Below are 25,587 nucleotides of genomic sequence, written 5' to 3' on the forward strand. Positions count from 1 at the left end.
ACATGTACCTCAAACGATGTGTCGTACCTCAGTTTCTATATCGTAAACCATCTGTGTCGAAAATGTGATTTGTTAACAAACTATGTCTTTGAATATCGACCTGTAGGCTAAAAATAAACCAGTAAAAGGAGCTCAAAAATGTTTTTAAATGAATAAACACCCTCATCATAAATTCAGGACTTAAAAGTCTTCATCATCGATCAAACCACCACTGACACCTTGAGGTTGTGTCTTCAACCAGACAAGTAAAGGTAAAGGTAAAGGTAAAGGTAAAGGTACTTTATTTGTCACATATACAGCTAGTACAGTGAAATTCTTTCTCTGCATTTAACCCATCCCGTGTTGTGGGAAACACGGTCACAATCGGCCCAAGTGTGTTTACACAACATTATGACATCACAATAAAGTTAACCTTTGACCTTTTGGATGTAAACAACCAACACTTCCATTGACATTTTGATAAAATTGTATTATTACTACAGAATATTAACCATCAATTACTTAATAAACATTAAAAACATTCATCTTACATTGATACTAGTTAGTACTTAGTGTAATTTATAAACACAGTTCTAAATGTTTAACTCTGGATCAATAAGCTCATCTGTAATGTGCTTTTTATTTGTATTTTCATACTACAAATAAATAAATGGATTCATCATTTATAAATCAAATATTAAATAAATGACAAACCAGTTGTTTAGGAAATGTCAGTGGTTCTTAAGATCATTTATAAAGTATCAGTTAATGATAAACAAACTATTCAAATGAACATTTATGCTGCACTTATCCATACAATGATTTAGACATGTACTAATGATCGGTGAGTGTGTTAATAGATGTTTTATGAACACGTATTAATACTGCAATTCATGATTGATTGATGTGGTTAAGAATGCTTTATTAATTATGAGGTATACATTAATGCTGAAATACTAAAATTTGTGGTAATTTGTGTTTGCTATGAAACAGAAACTTAGACCTTAGACCTCCAAAATCAAATAATTTCATCCTCAAGTGCAAGTTCATGTTTCTGCCAAATTTGAAGAAGTTCCCTCAAAGTGTTCCTGAGATATTTTTACGTATGTACAGAGAACGACACAGAGAACTCCTCTGCTCCAGCACCAGAGGAGTTAACAGGGAGATGTAGTTACATCTGTCCATGGTGGTTTATGTTGGAGGAAATCAACAAGATGTATCTTGATCTGATAATGATCACGTCTTTAAATCTGTGCAGCGTGACAATAACAGTGACAAACTGAGTCTAATCTCATCTTGACCTCGCTCGCGTCATATTTTTCACACTCTGTCTCTTCAGTCAGACGGATGAATGTTTCCCTCCCCGCCCTGTTTCTGTCCTCGTTCCCATCTGTCAATCAGACCAACACGTCCGTCCTCAGCGGCCTGATGTTGCAATAACAGGATAAAAAGAAGGCCAACGTTTTTATTCTGTAAATAACGGTGTCTGTCTGGTTTTATTGTCGAGGACAGACACACATTCATCACTCAGGCCGCTGCAGCATCTGTGAGGCACATTCACTGTCACTTTCCTCATTATAGCTTCAGGGCAAAGCTGCATGAACTAAATCTGTTGGATTTTATTACTTATTTATCATGGATGATGAACATTCATGGTCCCCACAGGATGAATCCTAACCCTAATGAGGTTCACATCTGTGGTTTTGGATGAAACATATCAACAACTATTCCTTTAATTGTCCTGAAATGTAATAATTAACCTTTGCTGTCACTCAGGTTTGATCCCAGCTGTCTCCTCTGACAGTGTCCTCACGCTGCCACAGGGTGGTGCTCTCACTTTGCTTCACGCTGCTTCAAATTCACACGTCTTGTTTTGATGGTGCTGCACTTTTTCAGTGTGTGAAGTGAAAGTGGTTTTCTGACATGTAAAACAAAGGTAACTTCAGTCTCCTCAACCTTGTGCACCAATATAAACGATTGTGTCAATGTAAAGACTGATAAAAGGTATTCATTCTAATAAATATAGTTGTTTTGGGATTGCTTGAATTATATTCTTTCCTTTGCACAACATGCAGAAGTAAATAGGCTCTGACTTTGACTCTTGCCCAGGCATATCAAATATATTTTAAATGACAATGAGTAACAATAGAAGATGGACAAAAGCGCTCAACTTTGTGAACAAAATCTAGAGTCGATCTCAGATAAAGAGCCACACAGTTGGTTGATGTTGCAGATTCGGTATCGGTGGTCCGGTGGACGTCTCTTCCGTCTCTGGACTTCAGCTGTTAGAGCTCGGAGCACTTTACAGTGGCTTTCTATTTCACATCTTCCTCTGTGCAGAGCTGCTGATAACAGCCTTGTTTTCCCCACATCCTGGTTTTAGCAAAGCAGCTGAGATAATAATGTGTGTTTTTCATTTAATGTGTGTAATGCAGCTCTTCTATGTTTAGCTCCTACAGTATATATATTTAAAACAATATAAACTTGTTTTCTAATGATATTTTTAGAGAGACCAATATTTCCTTTTCCATCTGCATACCACACAAGCTTTGAAGAAATACTGTAACAGGAGCATAACAAACACATCATAAACGTACAGTTAGTGCACAGAAATCCTGTGTTGTGTAGATTAGGTGTTTATCCCCAGCCTTAATTGGATAAAAAATACATTTTGAGCTCATGGACGGCCTAAATGTCTGTAGTAAAGAAAAATCATTACAGTACTGATGGGATACAATCCCACAGTCCTGCCAACACCCATCTTGTAATGGCCTCTCTGTGACCACAGCTGCTGTAAATCAGTGCAGATATTTGTGAGCTGGTGTTTTTCTTGACGTTCAGAGGATTCCCACCCACAGACATGAATGTTGCAATTCATCAGTAATCAAACATACACACAGTGATGCTGACAGACACCAAGGCTCTGAAATAATAATACAATACAACACAATAATACATGCACATACAAAAATACATAGGTAAATTCACTAAACTGTAAATTTGTGTATTGTTTTTACCTTTTAGAAATAAACCGCCCAACAAAGAATATCTTTTTTGGCAGACTGTTATCATTTGGCCCCAGAAAATCCATGAATGAACAAAGAGGCGTGGCCTTTTATGAAAAACTTTAAGCCTCAATAAAAATGTGCCCTGATGTGTGGTGTCTCTGCCCCCAAATATTTATTAGCTGCAATTTCTGAACTCCCTTTTACCATTAATCAATCATTCAAACCCATTTTTGTCTCCACCAGGAGCATTACCGCCTCTCAGTCCTCCCCCCAAAGGCCACTGAGAGACGCTGTGATTACTGCTGTGGGAGTGACCACTGCCGACCAATGGCTATTAGAGTAATGAGATTTGAAAAATAAAAAATAAAAAAAACATCCTGAAACATAAAGGTTTGCTCGTTCAATTTGTCCGACCTTCTTCCAGTATGAGGTGGCGGTTTTATGTCAGACTTGATTTCCAGAGAACGCTGACAGGACGGGGATCCATATTTACAGATGTCTTGTACAAGTGCTGCTGTCAGGATGCTTTCTGGCTTCCTCCTCCTGCTCTTCCTCACAGGTAAGTTTGGATGGTGTTCACTTTGATATCTGCAGACGAATGTTAAATAAAGCTAAACCTATTACTTACTTTACTGCATTGATTTTTTTTAAGGGTGTGCTGTTCTCCTGTGTGTCATTTGCATGTGTCCTGTTTTGTGTTTACAGTAAAACAAACCTGTGTGACACATTTTAAGGACAATTTCATAATTGGCAATAATAGAAGATAACCTTTATTTCTGGATACCTCAGAGATTAATGTAGCATGTGCCTCTATGTCCTATGTCCCTCTCTATTTTTTTTTTCTACATTTTTACTCCCAATTTTTATTTTATGATGTAAACTTCAATAATCCTGCAGATAACATATAGTAAATTGTATTATAATACAATATACTATTGGAGGATGGAGTTAGTTTGTGTTTCTGGAGTTAGTTTGTGTTTCTCTTTAAATGTGACCTTTGAGGGTAACATTTATGCTTTTTGTAAATGTGTGTTTTTGTATTTTGTTATTATTTGTGTGAAACTTGGACGTCATGGGACGCAAGACAAATTTCAGAGTGATCTGACAATAAAGTATTATCTTATCTTATCTTATCTTATTATTATTTGGACAGGATGAATAGACAATGAGGATGAAGACTGATTTGAATTCATGTCCATAGTAGGAGAGCAATATACAACACCAACACTCACATTCATGTAAGCCTAAAAAATCCTAAATATTCCAAAATCAGTGTTTAATATTGATCTACCAGGACCTGGACAATATCTGAGATTGTACACTAGATATCACAATAGTTGACAATGAAGTTTTAAGTAAATTATGTTGTTATTTCTTCTAAATTAAAATTAATCAAGAAAACTTACTTTTATGTAAGTGTCCAAACCCACACTAGGGCTTTGACGTTGAGATTTAGGCCTAAATGATTTCTTTCCTATTTAAAGGAGTGGGTCCTAATTTGTTTCATAATGAATGTGTGTTTGTGTTTGTGCTTCAGATGGGATGTACGCTCAGGATAACTGCAGCTATCAGGATGTTTTAAACCACCTGAATCTGACCAAAAACAGTGAGAAGTTTACCATGACCAGGCCTGTGACAAACTACAGACGCTCGACACGGGTTTACCTGGAAATAGCGCTCTACGCAATACTAGACGTGGTGGGTGGTTAACCTCCAGGCTAACATACAAAAACATGTCATCCCTGTGGCTGTGGCACATTACGTTTTGTGGTTATTTTGATATGATATTTACATTTTAAGATGCCAAAGAGGCGATAGGCTATTCAACCCTCCTTTTCTTTGTAGCCTACAAATGCCTCTTTTGAATAAACTGTGCTAACTCTTTTTTCTTTTTTTTTAAATATCTATTTATGTTGAACAATGAACAAAGTAGGCCAACAACATTAGTATCGGCTACAATACAGTAGGCTACATAAACAATCAGACATTTTCAAATTGAAAACCACAAATAAGACAAACATGAAATAAGAGACACGATAACACAATAAAATAATAGGATAAAAGATATTAAAAGAATGAAATAGCCTAAATAAATAGGCTAGGAATAAGAGAAGGTATTCTGATTATGAGTTTCAGTTCAATTAAAAACAAGATAAATAGCCAAATGGGGTTTATTAACTGTGCTAACTCACTGATCTGCTAGCAACAGGGGTGAGCCTGCATTCAAGACAACCAGGAAGTAAAGAAGTCCTTGGTAACGTCGCCTGCCAGCTGCCAACTCGTTGTTAGCTTAGCAATAGCACGCTTGTTTCAGAAAACAACTTATATTTTGATTACTCGGAGTTCATAAGTTTATTAGTCAACAGTTGAATTATTTAAATATGTGACTTTAATGTAAAATAACAGCAAAATCATATGTAAATCCAGTTAGATGCGAACAGTAACTTGTAAATTTGGCAAACTAGCAGGACTAGCTTGTTGCTGTTGTGTTTACTGACTAGAGACATTTTCACACTTTTTCTTATTTTACAGGTTGAGAAAGATCAAAAGTTTATTCCCTACGTTTGGACTGTCATGGTGAGTTCTACAGTGTTTTAAATTTTTTTTATCCATTTTTTTTTTTTGTGCCTACTGTCAGTTTTATTCAGCTGTTTTTGTTCCTGTTGTTCCCTGTAGAGGTGGCACAACGAATACATTTCCTGGGATCCAGATCAATTCTGTGGGATTGATAATGTTTCTCTTCCAACTGAGTTTCTATGGAAACCAGATCTCACCATTGAGGAAATGTTGGTATTAATTATTAATTAATGACAATGATGATGGGATAATCTGTTTTTGATTAGAGTACGATACAATAGTTGATGCATTTCAATACTGAAGCACTTGACATTTATTGTTCCTCATTTAGCCACTTTTATCTTAATGTGCACAGTTTGACATTCAAGTGTAAATGGGGTTTTTTCTGTGTATTTTCATACAGGACAGAGAAGGACAAAGCTCCTCCGAGTCCTTATCTCACTATTAACAATAAAGGGGATGTTGAAGTCCAGAACGACCAGGTGTTGGTCAGCACCTGCAGGATGCACATTTATAATTTCCCCTTCGACATACAAAGCTGCAGCCTCACCTTCAAGTCCATCATATACACTGGTGAGAGCTAAACACACTATTATAAGAGTTTATTGTCACGTTACTGTAGCTATAGGCCTATTACTGATCAATAAAACACAAACCCAGATCATATCTTATAGATTTCATTTGACCTGTTATATTCACTATGTGATAGCCCGGGACATTCGGCTCCAGCCCAGCGACAACTCCTCAGAGGCCACAGAGTGGTCCCGGGAGGTGATGAGGACCCAGTATGAATGGCTGTTCATCAACATGACGGTCACCTCCAAAAACGCCAGCGATTCACTCAGCCAAGACCTCATCGTTTACACTGTGGGTATCAATTAGATACTGACAGAAACTGACATCAGTCACTTGATTTGAGTACAGATAAGGGGAAATTTTGTATTTTTAACTTTAGTGTAGGTTATCTGACAGCTGTATGAGCACATACACTTTTCTTTTTTTCCTTTCCTTCTCTTTACCCTTCTGTCCTTTCTTCTATCCTTGCACATTTCTGTCCTTCCTGTTCACCACTCTTTACTCATTTTCTCCTGTTTTCTGTTCTTCCTTCAATTATTTTATTGAATTCCTCTGATGTGAAATATGATCATTTACTGCACTTTTTTAAATTTTATTTGAGTAGCCTAAACACTTCACTTGTTTTCTGCTGTTGACAGTTCAAGTGATTTGATGCGGTTTGTGAACAGGACTTGTGCAGTTGCCACAGAAATTTGAGATATTTATCAATCAGTTATGTAGCTACCTCTGTGAGAATGGTCGGTAGAAATATATCAGATGTCTGTTTTTATTTTGAATTTCCATTGTTCAATTGCTTCATCTGACTGTCCAGCTGCCGTTGTTTCCTTTACAAACAGGGAGTGGGTTGTGGCCCACTGGTGGGCAGTGCAGGTACTGCAAGTGGTCCGAACACTACAATACAAAAACACTACAATTTAGAAAAAAAGATGTAATTGTAAAAAATTTAAAATATAGACAATGTTTTTAAATGTCTTTTTAAAAAATGTTTTGCATAAAATTTTAGTTTGATTTAAGTTTTATCGCTATCATAGGATTTGGATCGGGCATTTAGGAACAACTTGTGTGGGTCACAGACATTTTTGAGATTTTAAACTGAGTCTTCACTTGGAGAAGGTTGGGACATGTTGATCATTTGGAAATATGAGGCAGTGAAAATAAGTTTTTAAGTGGTTAAATGATGTTTTTTTCTGCTGAGCTGTCAACACACTGCAAAAACTCAAAATCTTACCAAGAATATTTGTCTTATTTCTAGTCAAAATGTAATTTCTAGTCAAAACAAATCTCATTATACTTAAAATAAGACTCATCACATTAAAAAGTAGCTTGTTTTTAGACACTTTGTACTTCTTTCAAGTATATTTTCACCTGAAATAATCTGATAGTGGGGCAAGTTTTTCTTTCTTATTACAAGCACAAAAACTTGCTTTCACTGGCAGATTTTTCTACTTATTCCAAGTGAAAATGTGTTTGAAACAAGTGAAAATTATCTAAAAACAAGTTAATTTTTAGGTGATGAATCTTATTTTAAGTGGAAAGAGATTAGTTTTGACCAGGAATTAGACATTTTGACAAGAAATAAGAGAAATATTCTTGGAAAGATTTTGAGTTTTTGCAGTGCAGCATTGCTCAGCCTTTAAGATGATCAGTATTGCTGATGAAGATGGACAAGTGCCGAGTCGTTTTGTCAGCCCCCTGAACCTTTACACATCATTTCACAGATCAACATGAGGAGGAGGTCGACCCTCTACATCGTCAACTTTATCGTGCCCGTCCTCTTCTTCTTGTGTCTGGACTTGGCCTCCTTCCTGATCTCGGACAGTGGTGGTGAAAAGTTGAGCTTCAAGGTCACCGTGCTGCTCGCCGTCACCGTGCTACAGCTCATCCTGAATGAAATCCTCCCATCGTCCTCAAACAGGATCCCACTCATAGGTAAAAAAAAGAAAAACTAACTCTTCACAAGACTGTTTTTATGATGAGTTGTAACAGCTGACTCAGTGTTACTGACTTCTTCCCCGCAGCGGTCTACTGCATCGGGATGTTTGCGCTGATGCTGCTGAGCCTGTTGGAGACGATTGTCATCATGTTTCTGTTAGAGAAAGACTTGGCATCACGGGACAAGGCAGCAGCAGACGGAGGCCAAAGCTCCAGTGATGACGACTGTAACAAACAGAGCAACGCCAACTTCCTCAAATGTCAGGGAGGTGAGACCAGACAAGATCCAGCTGCTGCAGCTGCTCGAAAACTCAATATAAGTTGATTAATAACTGTCACTCATGGCCTTTAGCAGTGCCTGACTGATAGAAACTAGTCTGTGTCTATAAGTAAAGGTGGTAAGTAACAATCTGAGCTGACCTCTCCGGTTAATGTGAAGTGGGACATAAATAAATGCTTTTTTTAACCCCTTCAGACCCGCATTTTTTTGGCTGAGCAAAAAAAAATTTTTTTTATGTATTCTGACTCCTCTCAAACATAAAAACAAAGTGAAAAAAAAACATTTTTGCTAACTCATGTTTTTAATAGTATTTTTTCATGTCCATTCCAATGGACGCCAGGACTAAACGGCTGTAAAATGTCAGAAAAACTTAAGAAAAATAAGGTTGAGTTTTTCCACATAGTAATCAATCAGGTATGACCTAAACATTTGGAACTAGATATTTGCATGGTTTTGAGTTTGTGTGCAGTTCTAAACATGTACATCAACTTGACAGAAGCCTGCAAGAAGAGAGGAGGATGTCGCACCTGTCACAAAAGATGTGTTTTTTCGTGTATAGTCTTGCATCTGGCCTCGTTGTTTTCATCATAATCTGGCATGTCAACCATGTCATACTGCACTTTAGGTAAAATATATATAGGTACAGTGGCAAGAAATAGTATGAACCCTTTGGAATTTCCTAGTTATCTGCATTAATTGCTTTGCTTTCCATTGCAGGCCTGATTGTTTTGTAGATAGATTTGTATTTATTTTTTAAAGTAAAAGTTTATCAAGACTTCCTACATGATAATGTCAGGGTGGCTGTCCACTAGCTGAATAGCGTGATGCAGCAGGACAATGAGCCTAAACATTGAAGTAAATCTACTACCTAGATAATCTAGAGTACCTTAAAAAAAAAGAAAATCCACCTTTGGGAATGGCCCAGTCAGAGCCCAGACCTGAATCCAATAGGGATTCACACCAGACATCCTAACATGGCTGAGCTGAAGCAGTTCTGTAAGGACCAATGGTGTTGTGCAGTTCTGATCTGCAGCAGGAAACGTTTGGTTGAGGTTTTTGCTGCCAAAGGAGGTTCAACCACTTATTAAATCCAAGGGTTCACTTACTTCTTCCACCTGCACTGTGAATGTTTATTGGACATGTTCAATGAAGACATGAAATATTATAATTGTTTGTGTTGAATTAGGTTAAGCACATCGTGTTTGTTTACTTGTGACTTAGATGTAGATCGGATCACATTAAATAGCTAATTAATGCAGAAAACTAAGAAATTCCAAAGGGTTCACATATTTCTTCTTGCCACTGTATACAGTATATTGTTTGAAGTATTCATAGGGTCTATGGGATGATCCTTATCAGTTGGAGGATTCCCAAAGGAAGGAATGGTTGTAGTGAATGGCTTGTGACGCCACTTGATTTCTTCCTTCCTTGCTACTGTCATCTCCTCCTGTCCTCCTCTTTCACTATACTGTCTGTCTCCTCTATCTCAGTCTCATCTGCCACATAAGTTCTTCTGGCATGCATGTACTGTAACCTCTCTACTGTCCCTCTCTGAATCTAATAACAAAACATAACCTCTCCACTGTCCCTTTCTGAATCTAATAACAAAACAATCACATTTGAACTCATTTTATGTATTCTCACTCTCAAATACTTATCCATTCCATTTAGATAAGACATTAAATTGATGAAAACCACATACTAAGAATTAAAAACTGTCTTGATTTCTAAACTTAGGCCTACCACCTATCTCACTCCTGGTAACATCCTCCTCATTGCCTGAATTCAAGGAGTCAAGTTCAGATTTACGAGATGTTTAAGGGAGTCTTTGACACTCATAATTATGATTATGAGAACATTATAAACAAAAAATATATATTAAAAATGTTATAATCATGAATAAATAAACTGTTACACCATGCTTTACCTATGAAAAGCTTACAGGTATTTTGTTTCTTTATATACTGACACTAAGCTTGTGAGTGTTGGCTTACCTCGCCTAACTCCTGATGTCCACTGCAATGGACATTGGACTTTGAAAAATTCCTACAAATTAATGATATGATATTTGTATAAAATAACTTCAAATATTATGACTTGTAACAGTTAAAAGTATACTGACAGCAAATTGCTTTGGCCAGCATGAACATAAATTTATATTTTTGATTGAAAACAGGCGCTTCCTCCTCCCTCTCTGCAGTCGGTCCACCATGCTTGTCTTGTCCGATGTCTGTCACTCTCTCAGAGTGTGCTCAAAGTCATAACATGATTGTGGTTGGATAATCAGGATCCAATCAGTAACTAGCATTGCTGACATCATTCAATTACAGAGTATTTATTTGTTTAGAGACAAAAATATGTCATGTCCATTCCAATGGACGCAGGGTCTGAAGGGGTTAAATTCCATGGGTTGGAATAGCATCAGATAATGATAAAAGAAAACAAATATAGTGCAAAATAAGGCGATAGCACCACACGCACCTGTGAGAACTGTTTTATTACCACATTTTTCAGATTATTTCTATCATCTCACTTTTGCAAAATGTCCATTTTTAAAAGATATTAAGCAAAAAAAAAAAAACAACAACAACCACCTGTACTCTGAAGCACATTTAACATGCAAAATACTAAATTTAAGGAAATCACACATTTAACTCTGAGGAAAACTACTTCTCCTGTGTTTGGAGGAAGTCAGGAGCAACGTCACAGGGAAACTTGACAAAAGTACCGTAGTTTTCATTTTGTATTACCAAACATATTTTTGCTTTTCACACATTAGTAACAAATGGCGACCCACTCAATCCAGAGGTAAAGAAGCTATACTCTCACTCTCTCATTGTATTGTAGTCAATTTCAGCACTTGTTAATCGTGTTACTTTGAAATTAATACTTAATGAATACGAAACTGTCCTTTCAGAGTTGCACAAACAGACTCAGTGTGCATGTATCTACGAGTGTGCTGGTGCGACTACGCCTGAACAGCTGTCTGTGCCCAAAGAGGTGGTTAGAGCTGGATCACACTTCACTCACATTCATTCATCACAATGGACAAAAAGATGCTTCAAACTGAGTCTAATCCTGTGAACCTGTGTTGCAGCAGCAGCAGCAGCAGCAGCAGCAGCACAGCAGTCGGCCGGCGGAGGAGCTCCACACCCTGGAGAAGGTCTCAGACGAGCTGAAGCAGATGGAGAAAACACTGAGTCTGCTCCTGAGCTGCAGGAAGGAGGAGGTGAAGCCCGGCTACTGGAGCCGAGTGGCTACAAGAGTCAACAGAGTCTTCTTTATTTTCTATGTCACAGTGGTCAGTGTGTTTTTATGTCTGATCTTCTTGAAATGGAGCAATGTATGATGAGAACATGGAGGAGATTTGTTTGGCACAGCTGGTTGTTATAATTGTTTTTGGTTCATTTCTCAAAACTGTAAGTGCAACAGTTTCATGGTTTATTGCGTGAAAGCAAAAGCAAAAAAAAAAAAAAAAAAAGGTCATAAGTCACCCACAAACATTTCATTTCCATTTTACAACCCAGTTTTTGTGTCAGTAATTGAAAAACCTGTTTTGTTTATTGCCGTTTGAGCCCAAACTGATCAAAATGTGTAAAATTAATTTTCACCAAACTACATCCTGAATGTGAAAAAAGCTAAACCAAAAACATCTTAATGAAAAAACAAAAACCCAAAACATAAAGCTCAAGTTTTTTTTAATAATGACACTCTTTTTACATGCAAAAGAGAAAAAAATGCAGTTGTCTACAAACACAGCTTCACATGAAAAATTATTCAATCAATCAGTCAATCAATCTTGGAAGAGATTTATATTTATATGCAATAAATTTGCCCAAAGTGAATGTGACAAATTGTAAATGTTGAGTTTAAGTTGCTGTTAATTCAACGAACTTATTTGTACAATATTGTTTCCTGTCTTCACGCCATTGATGAGCTGGGATGATCACTGTCTATTCCTGACTCTGCCCACTTTTATTACGACCAAGAAGCTTTCCGCCAGTTAAAGACTGTAAATTACCACTGGTCATGGCGTCCTCGTGTCTGTGGTTGATTACAGACACAGCACGCGAGCCACAGACGTCGAGAAACGACAGATCTTTGCTTTTCTGATCAGGCTTCATCTCCTCTAACAATCAGACGTTTTCTTTTTTTTCTGCACCTTGGATTATCAGATGAATCCCCACACCAAGGGCGCCGGAATGGGGGGGGCCAAGGGGCCATTGGCCCCCCCACTTTACGCCCCTGCCCTGCTCTGCCGATCGCTGATCACCATAGGCCGCTATCCCGGTTTCAATAATTCCCCCGGTCCCACCCACATCAAATGAAATAAACCAGTAAAACATAGAATAATCTTTCATTTTAAATCAAATCTAATGCTACTCTGCCTGTAGTGCAGCCCAGTAAATAGTCCCAATTCAAGTCTCTCCGGCTATATGGTGCTCACGTGAATGCACAGCTGAACGGAGCTTCTCCAGCTTCCATCGTCCTCCCTCCGCTTATTATCACCTTCACCTTCGTCACCTTCTCATCCTGTAGGCTTCATCCACAAACACTGTGGACCAAGTGCACCATCTCAGAAAGTGTAACTTCTGCTCTGCCGGTGAGCGAAGGGAAGTTTACTTTGAAAAAATGCGAGGAAAAGATTAATTAACCTGACGTGTTAATAGCCTTGTTCAGCTTTGGTGATAAATGCCTTTAGTTATTATCAATACCAGGTGATTTACAGTTGTTACAGTTGTTTCACCTGGAGATAGCCTACACACCCACAGAGACAGGTGATGAACCGGACTACAGCGGCGAGAGATTTATGACGTTACGTAATTCAATAATCAATATTAACGAGGGCGAGTATGGTGTCTGCTTATTTCCAGCATGTCACTGTCTGTTTACAGAATCAACATCTAGCTCATTCCTAAAGTTTGTGAAGTGTGTGTGGAGTGGTTGAGCGGACCTGCTGACAGATGTGCAGCTGACAGCCATGACATCACTAGACCTGAGCCACCATGCTGATCCTCCCTCGCGCACGTCCTGAGGACGGGACAAAGTCTCCTGGATATTATTTTTTCTTTTCCTTTATTCATTTCTAACTGGCTCGTTTTGCCAGTAAAAACCATAACTTGTGAGAAAAAGAAGAAATGCGCGAAAACAACAAAATTGAAACATTGTAACCACAGCTGGCCCGAGTGGTCTATAACAGCGGTCCATATGAAGCGAGCACAGTCACGGACTGAGACAAAGTTATTTACATAAAGTCCAAACGTCTGTCTTAGCAGGCGTTGTCCTTAAGCATTGTTCCTATTATTAAAACATGAATGACAAGAAAAGAGGTGAAAAGTAGCTGCTGCAGACTGATGCGCCACAGACCTGTCCTGAGTGCTCAGAAACTGTTACTTCGGCTTTTACAAAGGCTGATTTTCTGCTTGATCCATGATGATTAATTTACCTACAGAAAATCTAAATGCATGGTAAAAGTAACATTAGCCTACTAATATTTTAGAGATCTCAAATTCACAAATGATGTTTTCTATTATTAAAATTCTGATTAAAAAAATTGGGTCAGGTCGGACCACGGGCTTCTTTTATTTTTTTTATTTTTGCCGTGGTCCAGCCGAGAGACTGCTCGTGAGTCCGGCTGCATCAGGTCCAGGCTTCAACACCTGGATCGGACCGGGTCGGGTCGTTGAGAACCTAGCAGTTTATAGAAACTGCTCAAAGAGGTGTAGTATTCACAACATTTTATTTACTCAAACCGGCAGCCAGAACAGGAGACCGGAGTACAGGGCTTTCTTTTTTTTCTCTTCTTTTTTTTTGATAAATTACGGTATCATGAGGGTCTGGGAGACGCTGGCGGAGGAGGGGGGGGGATTACGCATTATGCTGGTATTACGCATCATGGCCGGACGCTACAATATGACTATTGCACCGACAGTGAGTGTGTAAATCTATGCCCCGTAACAACCCAACCTCCATGGCCCCCCCACCTCTACAATGAATCCGGCGCCGCTGCCCCACACGACCTTCCTCTGGAGCCCGAGCACTTAACCGGGTTTTTTTTCCTTTTTCTCGCTCTGTGGGAAGATGAATCCAAGAATTGATGTCCTGATAAAAGCCTCGATTTACCACATCCTGGTTTTAGCAAAGCAGCTGAGATAATGTGTTCTTGTGTGTTTTGCTCGTCCTCATATTACAACTTATGGGGGGGCAATTGTTTGCATGTTTTACTCAGTTTACATCAAACACATATGCATAGTATGAACTGTATGACCTCTTGTATTGTCTCTGCCATGTGTTATAGATTGCTATAGATAAGCTATTGTACATGTTTTGGTTCTTGCATGAAGATTTTGAATTTTTTGTCCTTCTTTTTTCCTCTTTTTTTCAGATATTTATATAAACTTGTGTCTTCCTCTTGAGTCAGTGCAGTGTAATGTGATTCATGTCTGCTGTACAGTAGCTTAAATGTTGTGTACCCCGTCTCAGATCTGTGATCTGCTCCATGAAACATCTATCTGACTCCATATTGTACAAATAAACAACAATACAAATATACAAACATCATGCTTTTTCCCCCTCTTCTGTCTTATTATTAAGAGAGTTAATTAAAAGTCTCTCTCAATCAGATCTGTAGATCAAAAAGACTCATTTTGTGTCATCAAACTGGTTTAATTAAGAAATTATGTCATATCATGGAGAAAAACAACATTAGAGTTGTGTTGTTTTTGGTTTTATTTCATTTCTGTAGGTTTGCTCCACACAACACTGTCATTGTTCATAGATGATTTTATCCTTTTTTTCTCTCATTCATTTTACATGCATTTCCCAGAGTTTGCTGCACTGGGGCCATTTTGAATAATTAAAGTTATCTATTGTTAAACAGTTAAATGTTGAGCCTTCAATAAATATGAGTCACCAGAGTTTGATGCAGGGATCAATGTAAATGTAGCCAGTTAGCCACTCAGCCGAGCTCAGGTGCTGGAGCTTCGAGGGTTTCAGAGGCCAGAGACGTAAGATGTTGGCATACTCGCTTCATTTTGTTCATCTTTCAGTCTCTCAGACTTTCATCAGAGCACGGCCTTGCAATAAACAGACAATCAAATGATGCTCCCACATGGGTCATCATTAGCAGTATGGTGGCAGAAGCCGCACCCTCTGGGGAATATAGTTTAAACCTAAAGTAAAGCAGTTCCAGATGCAAAGAAAACAAACAAAATGAAAGACCACTAAATAGGGGAAAAGTGGGTTCTGGTTCAATGAAACAGTCCTCTTCGTCATGCTGTTCACATGAGACCAAGATGACAAGCCATCAACAGGACATGACCAAGTCGAGGCTTCAGAAGATGGGACGTTTTTACTAATTAAAAAGCTCTGGAGTAATTGTGATAGTTCACTATGACCTTGTTACCAGTGAGAACGGAGGCTCTCTGTCGTCCACCTGGCATCTCATGGCTGAAAACCAACCTTGCAACATCAGTGTAGTACTTGGCCGCCGCCCCGGTGTCCCAGCTCTCGTCTCTGCGCAACGCGGCACAAACGCGGCACAAACGCGCCCTGTAACCTGTAATCTCTGACTACACAAATATACATATGGTGACACGTATGATAGATAACGTTATCCACTGCTCAGTGGATTTCTTTCTGGCCGGCTTTGTTAAAAACAAATGCACATGGCCGGGAGGAGGGTTTGCAAAACAGAGGAAAAGCAATTGTGTATAGTTCCATTTTAAATGCCCTACTTTCATGATATAATATCACTGTAGCAGGAACTTTTTACATTTTCCAAACAAATTCACCCAAATGTTGCCCTAACTTTTTGTGAGTGGTGTATATACATCAGAAAGGCAACGCCCACAACAACCTATAATGTAAGGGTAAGGGATCAGTACAAAAAAAAAAAACATGAGGAATATATTGTTTGGTTCCTGCTTATGGTCAAAATAAGATCATAAAAACAACAAACAGAAGCACTACACTGATGTTTTCACATCTCTTCCATATTGAAGAGCTTGGGTTTTTTCCCTGTGATTCAACTGAGATGAGAAAAAAAAGAACAGAAACACACACAATAATATGAAGGGTTGGTCTTTTTATTTGCCCTGCCCTCCTCTAATGTGAGGATGTGGTTAATTTCATTTCAATGTCATGTTTGTCGACAGTAGAGAGAAAGGCAGGGACACTCATTTACACATTTGCACATTAGAGCTCGACCTCTGTCTCAGACTTTGGATCCACTGGCTCTGAACTCATGACGCCTCTCGGCTTCGTTCTGCTCCTGCTCACAGGTAAGAATAAGGCAAGAGTCAATAGATTTATATATATTATTTAAAATGTTTCCACAAAATAACTATCCACCATCCACCTTTAGGGTGGGAGGCGGAAATCTGAAAAGGCAAACAAAATCAGAGTGGACCATCCATCAGTTTATTATTATGTTTTTTATGGCTCTTTATTGAATAAAAGAGGGATTTGTGATGGCAAACGATTGTGTGACTACGGTGTTGGATCTCAGATGTGGAGCCTGATTACACCCAGGAGATTGTGAAAAAAAAAAGATCATTTAGTGGTAAAAGCAGCCGGCCGTCATCATCAGATCAGGCTCTGAGAAAGCTTTCATTTGTATGATGTGTGATGTATGATGTGTGATTCGACTTCAGTGAAATACGTATTTATGAAAGCAATATTTGATTTTTGCTAATAAAAAGCCAAATAAGTTACATATTGGGGCTTTAATGTTGAGTTAGATAAGATAAGATAAGATATACTTTATTGTCCCAGAGGGAAATTCATTGTGGGCAGAAGTGCAGACTGTAGACTGTATCGCCTTACAAACAGACACAACACAGGAAACACATGGTAGCACACAACAGCCACATGACAACAACATCACAGTACAAGCACATGATAACGACAGAGCACCAAACGTACGATGACACACAGTAGCAGCGAGAGCAAGAAGGACAGACAGCACAAATAGACAATAATAAACTAATAGTTAGGCTAAAAAATAAAAATTTTAAAATGTATTGTAGGCTACCCACAGCAGGATTTGATCCTTCAACCTTCACTTTGAACACTTTGAGCCTCTGCAACTCCAATGTTGTCCTTGGGTTACTATTCACTTCACCTTATTTCAGTAAATAAAACTTTGTCTTACATTATATATTTATCATCAGATAAAGCTGTTAGTGCTGCCTACACTAACGGCTTGAACTGGTGCTGCTCTGTGTCTCCATGGTCTGGACTGATCACTGGAGACTCCAGAGGCAAAAGCCCTCCTGTAACACTCTTGAATGAACCTCAGATTCAGGAGCAGAAGAAAGAACCAAAAGTTAGCGAAGACAACTCCTTTAATTGTCCAGCCCAAGTCGTACACAGCAGGCAGCCAAATCCAGTTAGGGCAAAAACACAAAAAACAATGCCCAAGAATATAGGCAAAGTAAAAAAAAACAAAAAAACAAACAAGGTAGGCAAACACTAGACGTGTGATTGTTCATATTTTAGATGTGTTTATAACCCAGAAAATGGGTTAATCTTTGAAAAATAACCCATAATTTTAAACCAACACAAGCAACCAAGAAATTGGGTTGAAAAAATAACCCAAGAGTTTTTAGTGTGTAACCCAGAAAATAGGTTACTCTTTAAAAAATGACACAGAAATGGTATATAACCCAAACAACCCAACAATTGGGTTAAAATTATTAGCTATATAACCCAGAAAATAATGTCACTCTCTGAAAAATAACCCATAATTTTAATCAAATACAAGTAACCCAGAAATCGGGTTAAAGAAATAACCCAGGAGTTTTTAGTGTGTATGATTTAATCTTGATTTTTCTTTTGTTTCAGTTGTAAATGGGGCGTCCTCCTCCTCCTCCTCGGAGGGAGTGTGTGGCTACCAGGACGTGTTGAACTACCTGAACATGACTAAAGAGAACGGGCTGTACACGATGGCCCGGCCCGTCAAAGACCACAAACAGACCACTAAGGTGGACCTTGACATCCAGTTGTACGCCATTTTAGATGTGGTGAGTGAGTGGTTAGAAAAAACTGTATCTTTATTTCTCTATATCAACAAACTCACCAAAAGATTTTCACACATGTTTCTTTTGTCCATAGAAAGAGACTGATCAGACGTTCATCCCTTATATTAGGGTCAACATGGTGAGTGACTTCATGTCCTTCACCATCATTTTCCCTTTATTTTATTTTCTTCTCCGATGGTGTTTCCTCTCTCCTCCTTGTTTTCCTCTGTAGCTCTGGACGAACGAACACATTTCATGGAATGAGGACGACTTCTGTGACATCAATACCATTTCTGTTCCCACTGAGCTTCTGTGGAAGCCGGATATCATGATTTACGAGATGTAAGTGTTGATCTGTTGTTGTTGCTGAAGGGCAGAGAAAGACAGTTCATTGGCCCCTACTGTCAAATGAAAATATATACATACATAAATACAGAGATACAGACATAAATCACTTAATGCCTAAATAAATGCAAAATAAATCAATTTTTGTGATTAAAAAAAATGCTCAAAAATGTTATTTATCTGTATTTTTCTATATTTCTACTGTTGGGATGGACATATGCCCCTGAGACAAATAGATACAGTAGACAGCCTACTTTTTTTTGTTCATCATAACCCCCTTTAGTGTATTTTAACATGTGTTTCCATGCAATGAGAGAAATTTTAAATGAAATTCATGACAATTATATAAAAGAAAATGTTTGAAAATGTACATCCACACACATGTAGCTACGTTCATGTCCTGGAGCAAAAACAATGAATCACAGGAAAAGATAACCTTTCTACTCTGAGGGTTTTGTTGTGATTGTTGTATTTGAAAAACGGTGAATGTAATCCAGAGTTACAACTTACTTACAAGCTTCAGTAAAGAAGCATTTAACAATTGAGACCTATGGCTTCATTTGAAAGCTGCGCTTAAACGCTTCCTGTAAATTCGAATACAGTTGCAGTTAGTTTGTCTTTATAGTCTTTTCCTCTTGAAGTTAGTTTCTATGACTACAGCTTTGTGAATTCACAACTTGTGGCGTTAGTGTTAAAGCAGAAGTAAACAGAATATTTGTGTTAATATATAAATCTTAAATAGTTATATCTTCCGACAGCAATCACTTACATAGAGTGTTTGGTCCGAAACACGGGTCTGTCAGTCACTCTGCTCTGCTCTGAGCTGAGGAGAAAACTTCTTGTATACTTCCTTGTATCCTACAAGCTTTATCCAATGAGGAGAGAGAACGGCATGAAGGGCTGTGTGTGCAGCCAAAGGGGGGGACAGCTCTCCATTTCGACACACCTCCACTTCGACACCCCGCTGTTCCGAAATACCCCCACCGCAGCTGTCCAATGTCCAAGGTGCTGAACCGCGCGACGTTGTTTACACTCTGTGTTGTGGCTTGTCTGTGAAACGTGCTGCTCAGGGACTGGGCAGATCTGTCCCACTTGCTTTCTCCCCAACTCCGTTGTTGGAGATCTCCCACACAGTAATAGAAATACACTTTTTTTCTCCCCCCCCCTGCTCCGCTCGAGCGCGGCTGAACCTGGCTTGAGCTCACACGGGCTGCTGCAGCCGCCGCTCGTGCTGACAGCTGACTGAGGGAGGGTTTAGGCAATGAAGAAAGGAGTTGGTTAAGTTTAGTAAAAAGACCAGGTAGAGGCTAGACAGGCCAGAAGCATAATGAACATTATATGTCATTAATATGAAGTATTTGCTTGTTTTGCAGTTAATTATGCACATGATCCGTTTGACCCCAAAAAGGAAAAAAGGATCAATGCGCACTGCGCACTGGGGTTTCCCCCAATAGCCTTTTCGGAATAGCGGGGTCTTCAGAAAAAATAGAAAACCCCACTATTACGATGAATGGAAGTCTATTGTCGGAAAGGCGGGGCTTCGGAAAGGCGGGGTGTAACCAGCCAAGGGATGCGCGTGAATGTGGTGACGTAGGGACGAGGACCAATAGATCCATGACGAGGGCGGGGGCTGCTAACTAACGAAGTTAGCCAAAACGACCGGGTCGCTTACTTCTGCTTTAATGTTTTGTGTTTTTTTGTGACTCTATCTGTTTTATCATGCAGGACAGAAAAGGACAAAACCACTCACAGTCCCCGTGTGACCATCATGAACGACGGCAAAGTCATGTATATCAACGACCAGGTGCTGGTCACCAGCTGCAGGATGCACATTTACAATTTCCCCTTTGACATTCAGAGCTGCAACCTCTCCTTCAACTCTCTCACTTACCCCGGTGAGTCAGAGTCCCGTTAACTCACCATGTGCAGCGCACTCCTTCTTTGTCGACCTCACTGTTGTATTAATTTATTTACTCTTTGACTCCCACCTTATAGTTGAGGAGCTGGTCCTTCATCATATGGCCACCCAGGAGGAAGCCACAAAGTGGTCTCGCAATTTAATGTCGACCCAGTTCGAGTGGCTCTTCATCGACATGTCCATTACCAACGAGACTTTCAACAGGTTCACCGCAAATTATAGTCGAATCATCTTCACTGTAAGTGTTACTGTTCTCTTGGTGCTAATGGACTCTTTTATACAACACTGATGTAACCTGAGACACTTTCTACTTCCTGTTTCCTGAGTGGGCGTGGTCATGACCACTCGAAAGTCAAGACGTAACAAAACACAACATCGGATGCATACCTTTTTTTTTTATCTGAGAGCTAAATATCTTTGCAACCCAGTACGAGATCACAATAATAGTTTGTTTTCCATCCAACTCAGAACAGTTTAATTATGATAACATTAATGTTAAATTTATCTTTTCACATATAAATTACTCAAAATTTCTGTGCTTGGAAAGCGTCGTCTGCAACATCGGAGGTGGTTAACCCTCTCCTACATGAAGGTTTTTCTATCCACTTCCACCTCCCCGCCCCGTTTTGGGAGATCAGCAGCAGATCTGAGTCATTTCACTCAAATGGGAAAAGCTAATGAGATTTCAGATGACGCGCCACAATCACAGAAACAAATAAGGCAGCCACAGATCCTACAAACAGTATTAGTTAGTTTTATTGGTATCAGTGTGACATTTATCCAGAGCCAGAACCAGAGTAAGTTTTAGTTTCACTGCCACGGATGAGTTTTTCTTAAAAACTTATATTTTAAAGCATCAATTCTGAGTTTAAACTGAATTATCTGTTCATATAATGGAGAGTGTCATTAGACTTTTGTGTTATTAACTAGCCTCAAATTCAAATTCCAGTATCCAGTGTTGTTATGTTTTGGTCTGAACAAGTGACCACGCCCACAACTGCATGGTCACGCCCACTAAATGAGTTCAATATCTCATCAATAATAAATAAAAAACACATTTCAAATTTCACAGATCAACATGAGGAGGAGGTCCGTCCTCTACATCATCAACTTCATCCTGCCCGTCCTCTTCTTCTTGTCTCTGGACTTGGCCTCCTTCCTGATCTCAGACACCAGCGGCGAGAAGTTGGGCTTCAAGGTCACCATACTGCTCGCCGTCACCGTGATGCAGCTCATCCTCAATGAAATCCTGCCCTCCTCCTCCAACAGGATCCCACTCATAGGTAAACCTGTACATAACCAAAGAATTAGACAAGATGGCACCAGATAAAAGCCACCCAGATGCAAATATAAAACAGATGTATAGTACATATACTGAATTTCTATATATAGTATATATGACATGTGCATATGAAATTATTAGAATTAGAAATCGGAACAATCTCATATATTGACACATAGCCTATACCAATATCTACTGTATGTTCATCAATTTATATCTATTCCAACTTCCATACAATGAGTTCAAAAAGTCATGAATATGAGTGAATATGTTTAGAATTAATAAGAAAAAAATATATAAGTAGGATAGAAATCTGATTCATATCCTGTTTCAATAAGCATATCTAAATAAGCATATATAAAATTAATAAATATCATGTGGTTGCAAAATGTTGTCCCAAATAAAAGAAGAAAATATGTACATACACACATTTTACTAAATGTATTTTTTTAAATATGTGTTTAAAACATATAGAAACACAGCTATATTTCATATTATACACCTCTGACTGTCGGTATTTTTTCCTGTGATGACGCTGCACTTGTCTCCTCAGCCGTCTACTGCATTGGGATTTTTGCTCTGATGCTGCTGAGCCTCCTGGAGTCGATCGTAGTCATGTATCTGTTGGAGAAAGACAACGAGCCGAATGGAGACCAAAGTCTGAGTGAACAACGTGGGGACAAACAAGGTAACAACCTCAGTGAAGGAGGGAAGTCCATGTTCATGTTCATGTTCATGTTCATGTTCATGTTCATGTTCATGTTCATGTAGATGTAGATGTAGATGTACGTACTGAAACTCAGAGGCAGATTTTGTTGTCCCAGCTAACCAACCTGCCACATGTACACAACACAACTATATTTTCTTTTGGAAACACGTCTCTTCTCCTACCACATTTATTTTTTCCTCCTGTCCCAACTGAGAATAAAGCATTTTGGGAACACTGCTGACCCTTTTTTTTCAGTTTTAAAACTCCAGCAGTATGTTGTCTCTCTGGATGAATGAAAACTGAGACGAGGATGTCGACACCCACGGCCTTTCCTGATTGGATTTTGTCTCCCTCTCGACTGCCAGTGGTGGAAAGAATTTACACACATAATAGATAATAACCTATTACCTTGTTGTTTTTCCTGCAGCTGTTGTCCAGTTAAATTCTGAGTTTTAACACTGAGGCTCTTTGCTGCTCCTTGTTTCTGGTACTTTTTAAACATATATTTTACAACTAATCGACGATCTGCTTCCTGTTCCTCTCACATGTTTAGTGTATGTGACGCTCGGGTACGTGTGTGTTGATGGTACCAGTGCAGATGCATTATGGGAACTGGAACAGGGATGTGATTCAAACTTTTATTTTGAACTTTAACAGAGCTAATGCATCGATGTTTATACAGAGATGTGATTTTGGTTTTGTTGTGATGTTTCAGACGAAGCGGACGTGGAGGAGAAGAAGAAGAAGAAGAGGAAGTGGAATCCGTGTGTGCGTCTCTGTGCTGTGTCGACTGATGAACAACCGACCGAACTGCTGAAGGTTTGAGCAACACATCGCGCTTTACATAAAGGGATAGTTCAACATTTTGGCAAATTCACCTATTGCCATAATCCCTATAGTCATAGCAGTAGGTTTATTACCTTTAATTATCGGTGCATGTTGTTTTGAGATCGGCGGGGCAGAGACGTGAGCTGCTCAGTGAACACAATGGAGGTGAACGGTACCGGTCCGCTGTCCCTCATCAAACTCATCAAATACACAATCCAACAACTCCAAAACGCTCTGGTGGACAAGTTGTGACCTGCACCTTCACCACGCTATGAGATAATCATGTATAATTATGTACCATTATCACACATGGAGCAAATACTCAAGAACTACTTACAAGACAGAGTTGTTTTTGAGGCAAATGCAGCCGGAACTACTTTCCAGACACGGCTGCTGGGCGGAGTGATTTCTAAAGCGCAAGTTCAGAGTATTTCCTTCATGTGTGATAATGGTACATAATTTAACATGATTATTTAATAGCGTGGTGAATGTGCAGGTCACAACTTGTCCATCAGAGCGTTTTGGAGTTGTTGGATTGTGTATTTGATGAGTTTGATGAGGGACAGGGGACCTGTACCGTTCACCTCCATTGTGTTCACTGAGCAGCTCACGTCTCTGCCCCGCAGATCTCAAAACAACATGCACGGATAATTAAAGGTAATGAACCTACTGCTATGACTGTAGGGATTATGGCAATAGGCGAATTTGCCAAAATGTTGAACTACCCCTTTAAATTTGCAACATAAACCTGGATGTCAAAGGTCACAGCTGGTGTTGTTTAGCTGATATGCTTTTTAAACGTGCAAATTAACCTTCAAGTTTTCAAAATACTGTTTCAGGTGAGCGGCAGCGGGCTGATGGACGATTCCCAGGACTCTGAGAAGCTCGTCGACGATCTGAACGAGGCGATGAAAACACTGAACGAGCTCCTCACCAGGAGGGAGGCAGGGAAGTCGGACTACTGGGCCAGAAAAACCAAACAAATCAACAAGGTGTTCTTTATTTTCTACGTCTTGGCTTCACTTCTGTTCTTAGTCCTCATTTTCTCCAACTGGAAGACTTCATAATGATGTATAAAGCTACGTAACGACCCATTAATGAGGTGTCGCCCCATCTGATTAGTAATAACAGTACAATCAAAAAACATGCATGGAGTGCTGCATGGGTATCAGTTGTCTTTGTCTCTTGTCTCTACCTCTGGTGCTCTTCAGTGTGAGGATCCAAATACTTGATGGTAGCAGGAACTGAGGCACTCAGAGTAGGAAGGTGATTTTAAAAAGCCTTTATTGCAGCATGGCCAAACAAATTGACCTTTTTCTATATATACAGGTTACATGTGGGCGGCCATTTTATACCAGCCCTGATGAAGGCCTGTGGCCGCAACGCGTTGGCTTGGTTTTACGTAATTTGTTTGGCCATGCTGCAATAAAGGCTTTTTAAAATCACCTTCCTACTCTGAGTGCCTCAGTTCCTGCTACCATCAAGTATTAATAACACAGTAATTATACAAAACTGTTTCCTTGTGTAACAGACACAAACCTGCTAGCTTCAGTTCTTATACAATGATCTACAAACACTTGGCTCATTAATGCATTTTCAGTTAACTGTCTTTTTTAGATAGGATAGACAGACAGATAGATAGATAGATAGATAGATAGATAGATAGATAGATAGATAGATAGATAGATAGATAGATAGATAGATAGATAGATAGATAGATAGATAGATAGATAGATAGATAGGTAGGTAGGTAGGTAGGTAGGTAGGTAGGTAGATAGATAGATAGATAGATAGATAGATAGATAGATAGATAGATAGATAGATAGATAGATAGATAGATAGATAGATAGATAGATAGATAGATAGATAGATAGATAGATAGATAGATAGATAGATAGATAGATAGATAGATAGATAGATGGCTGTAGATTTACAGTTCATGCCTTTCATGTGTAATATCTACAATGTTCAATGAATCCACAAAATGTATCAAGTAAGGTGTTGTAAGTGTGCTGTGTTCATATCAGTCGTCGTTGAAGTGAAATAAACAATGAAAACAAACTTTTTTCCTCTGATCTTTTCTTTGTTCTGTACATTTGTGTATTTGTGTCACCCTTAGCTTGTTTTTAAC

The 25,587-nt window shown here is 39.0% G+C and overlaps 1 protein-coding gene across 1 annotated transcript; it reads left to right on the plus strand.

Annotated features, from left to right (window-relative positions):
* Positions 1 to 3,509: 3,509 nt before the first annotated feature.
* On the plus strand, positions 3,510 to 12,680 carry LOC311003178 (5-hydroxytryptamine receptor 3A-like; the record flags this gene model as incomplete). Its single annotated transcript, XM_083994863.1, has 11 exons — positions 3,510 to 3,546; positions 4,525 to 4,685; positions 5,520 to 5,564; positions 5,664 to 5,773; positions 5,968 to 6,137; positions 6,274 to 6,431; positions 7,859 to 8,069; positions 8,159 to 8,341; positions 11,270 to 11,355; positions 11,450 to 11,653; positions 12,528 to 12,680. The coding sequence occupies 11 exons, from the start codon at positions 3,510 to 3,512 to the stop codon at positions 12,678 to 12,680; spliced, it is 1,518 nt and encodes a 505-aa protein (XP_083850989.1).
* Between the last annotated feature and the right edge of the window lie 12,907 nt (positions 12,681 to 25,587).

This window comes from Trachurus trachurus, assembly GCF_905171665.1.
Source record: "Trachurus trachurus genome assembly, chromosome: 19".
Taxonomy (NCBI): domain Eukaryota; kingdom Metazoa; phylum Chordata; class Actinopteri; order Carangiformes; family Carangidae; genus Trachurus; species Trachurus trachurus.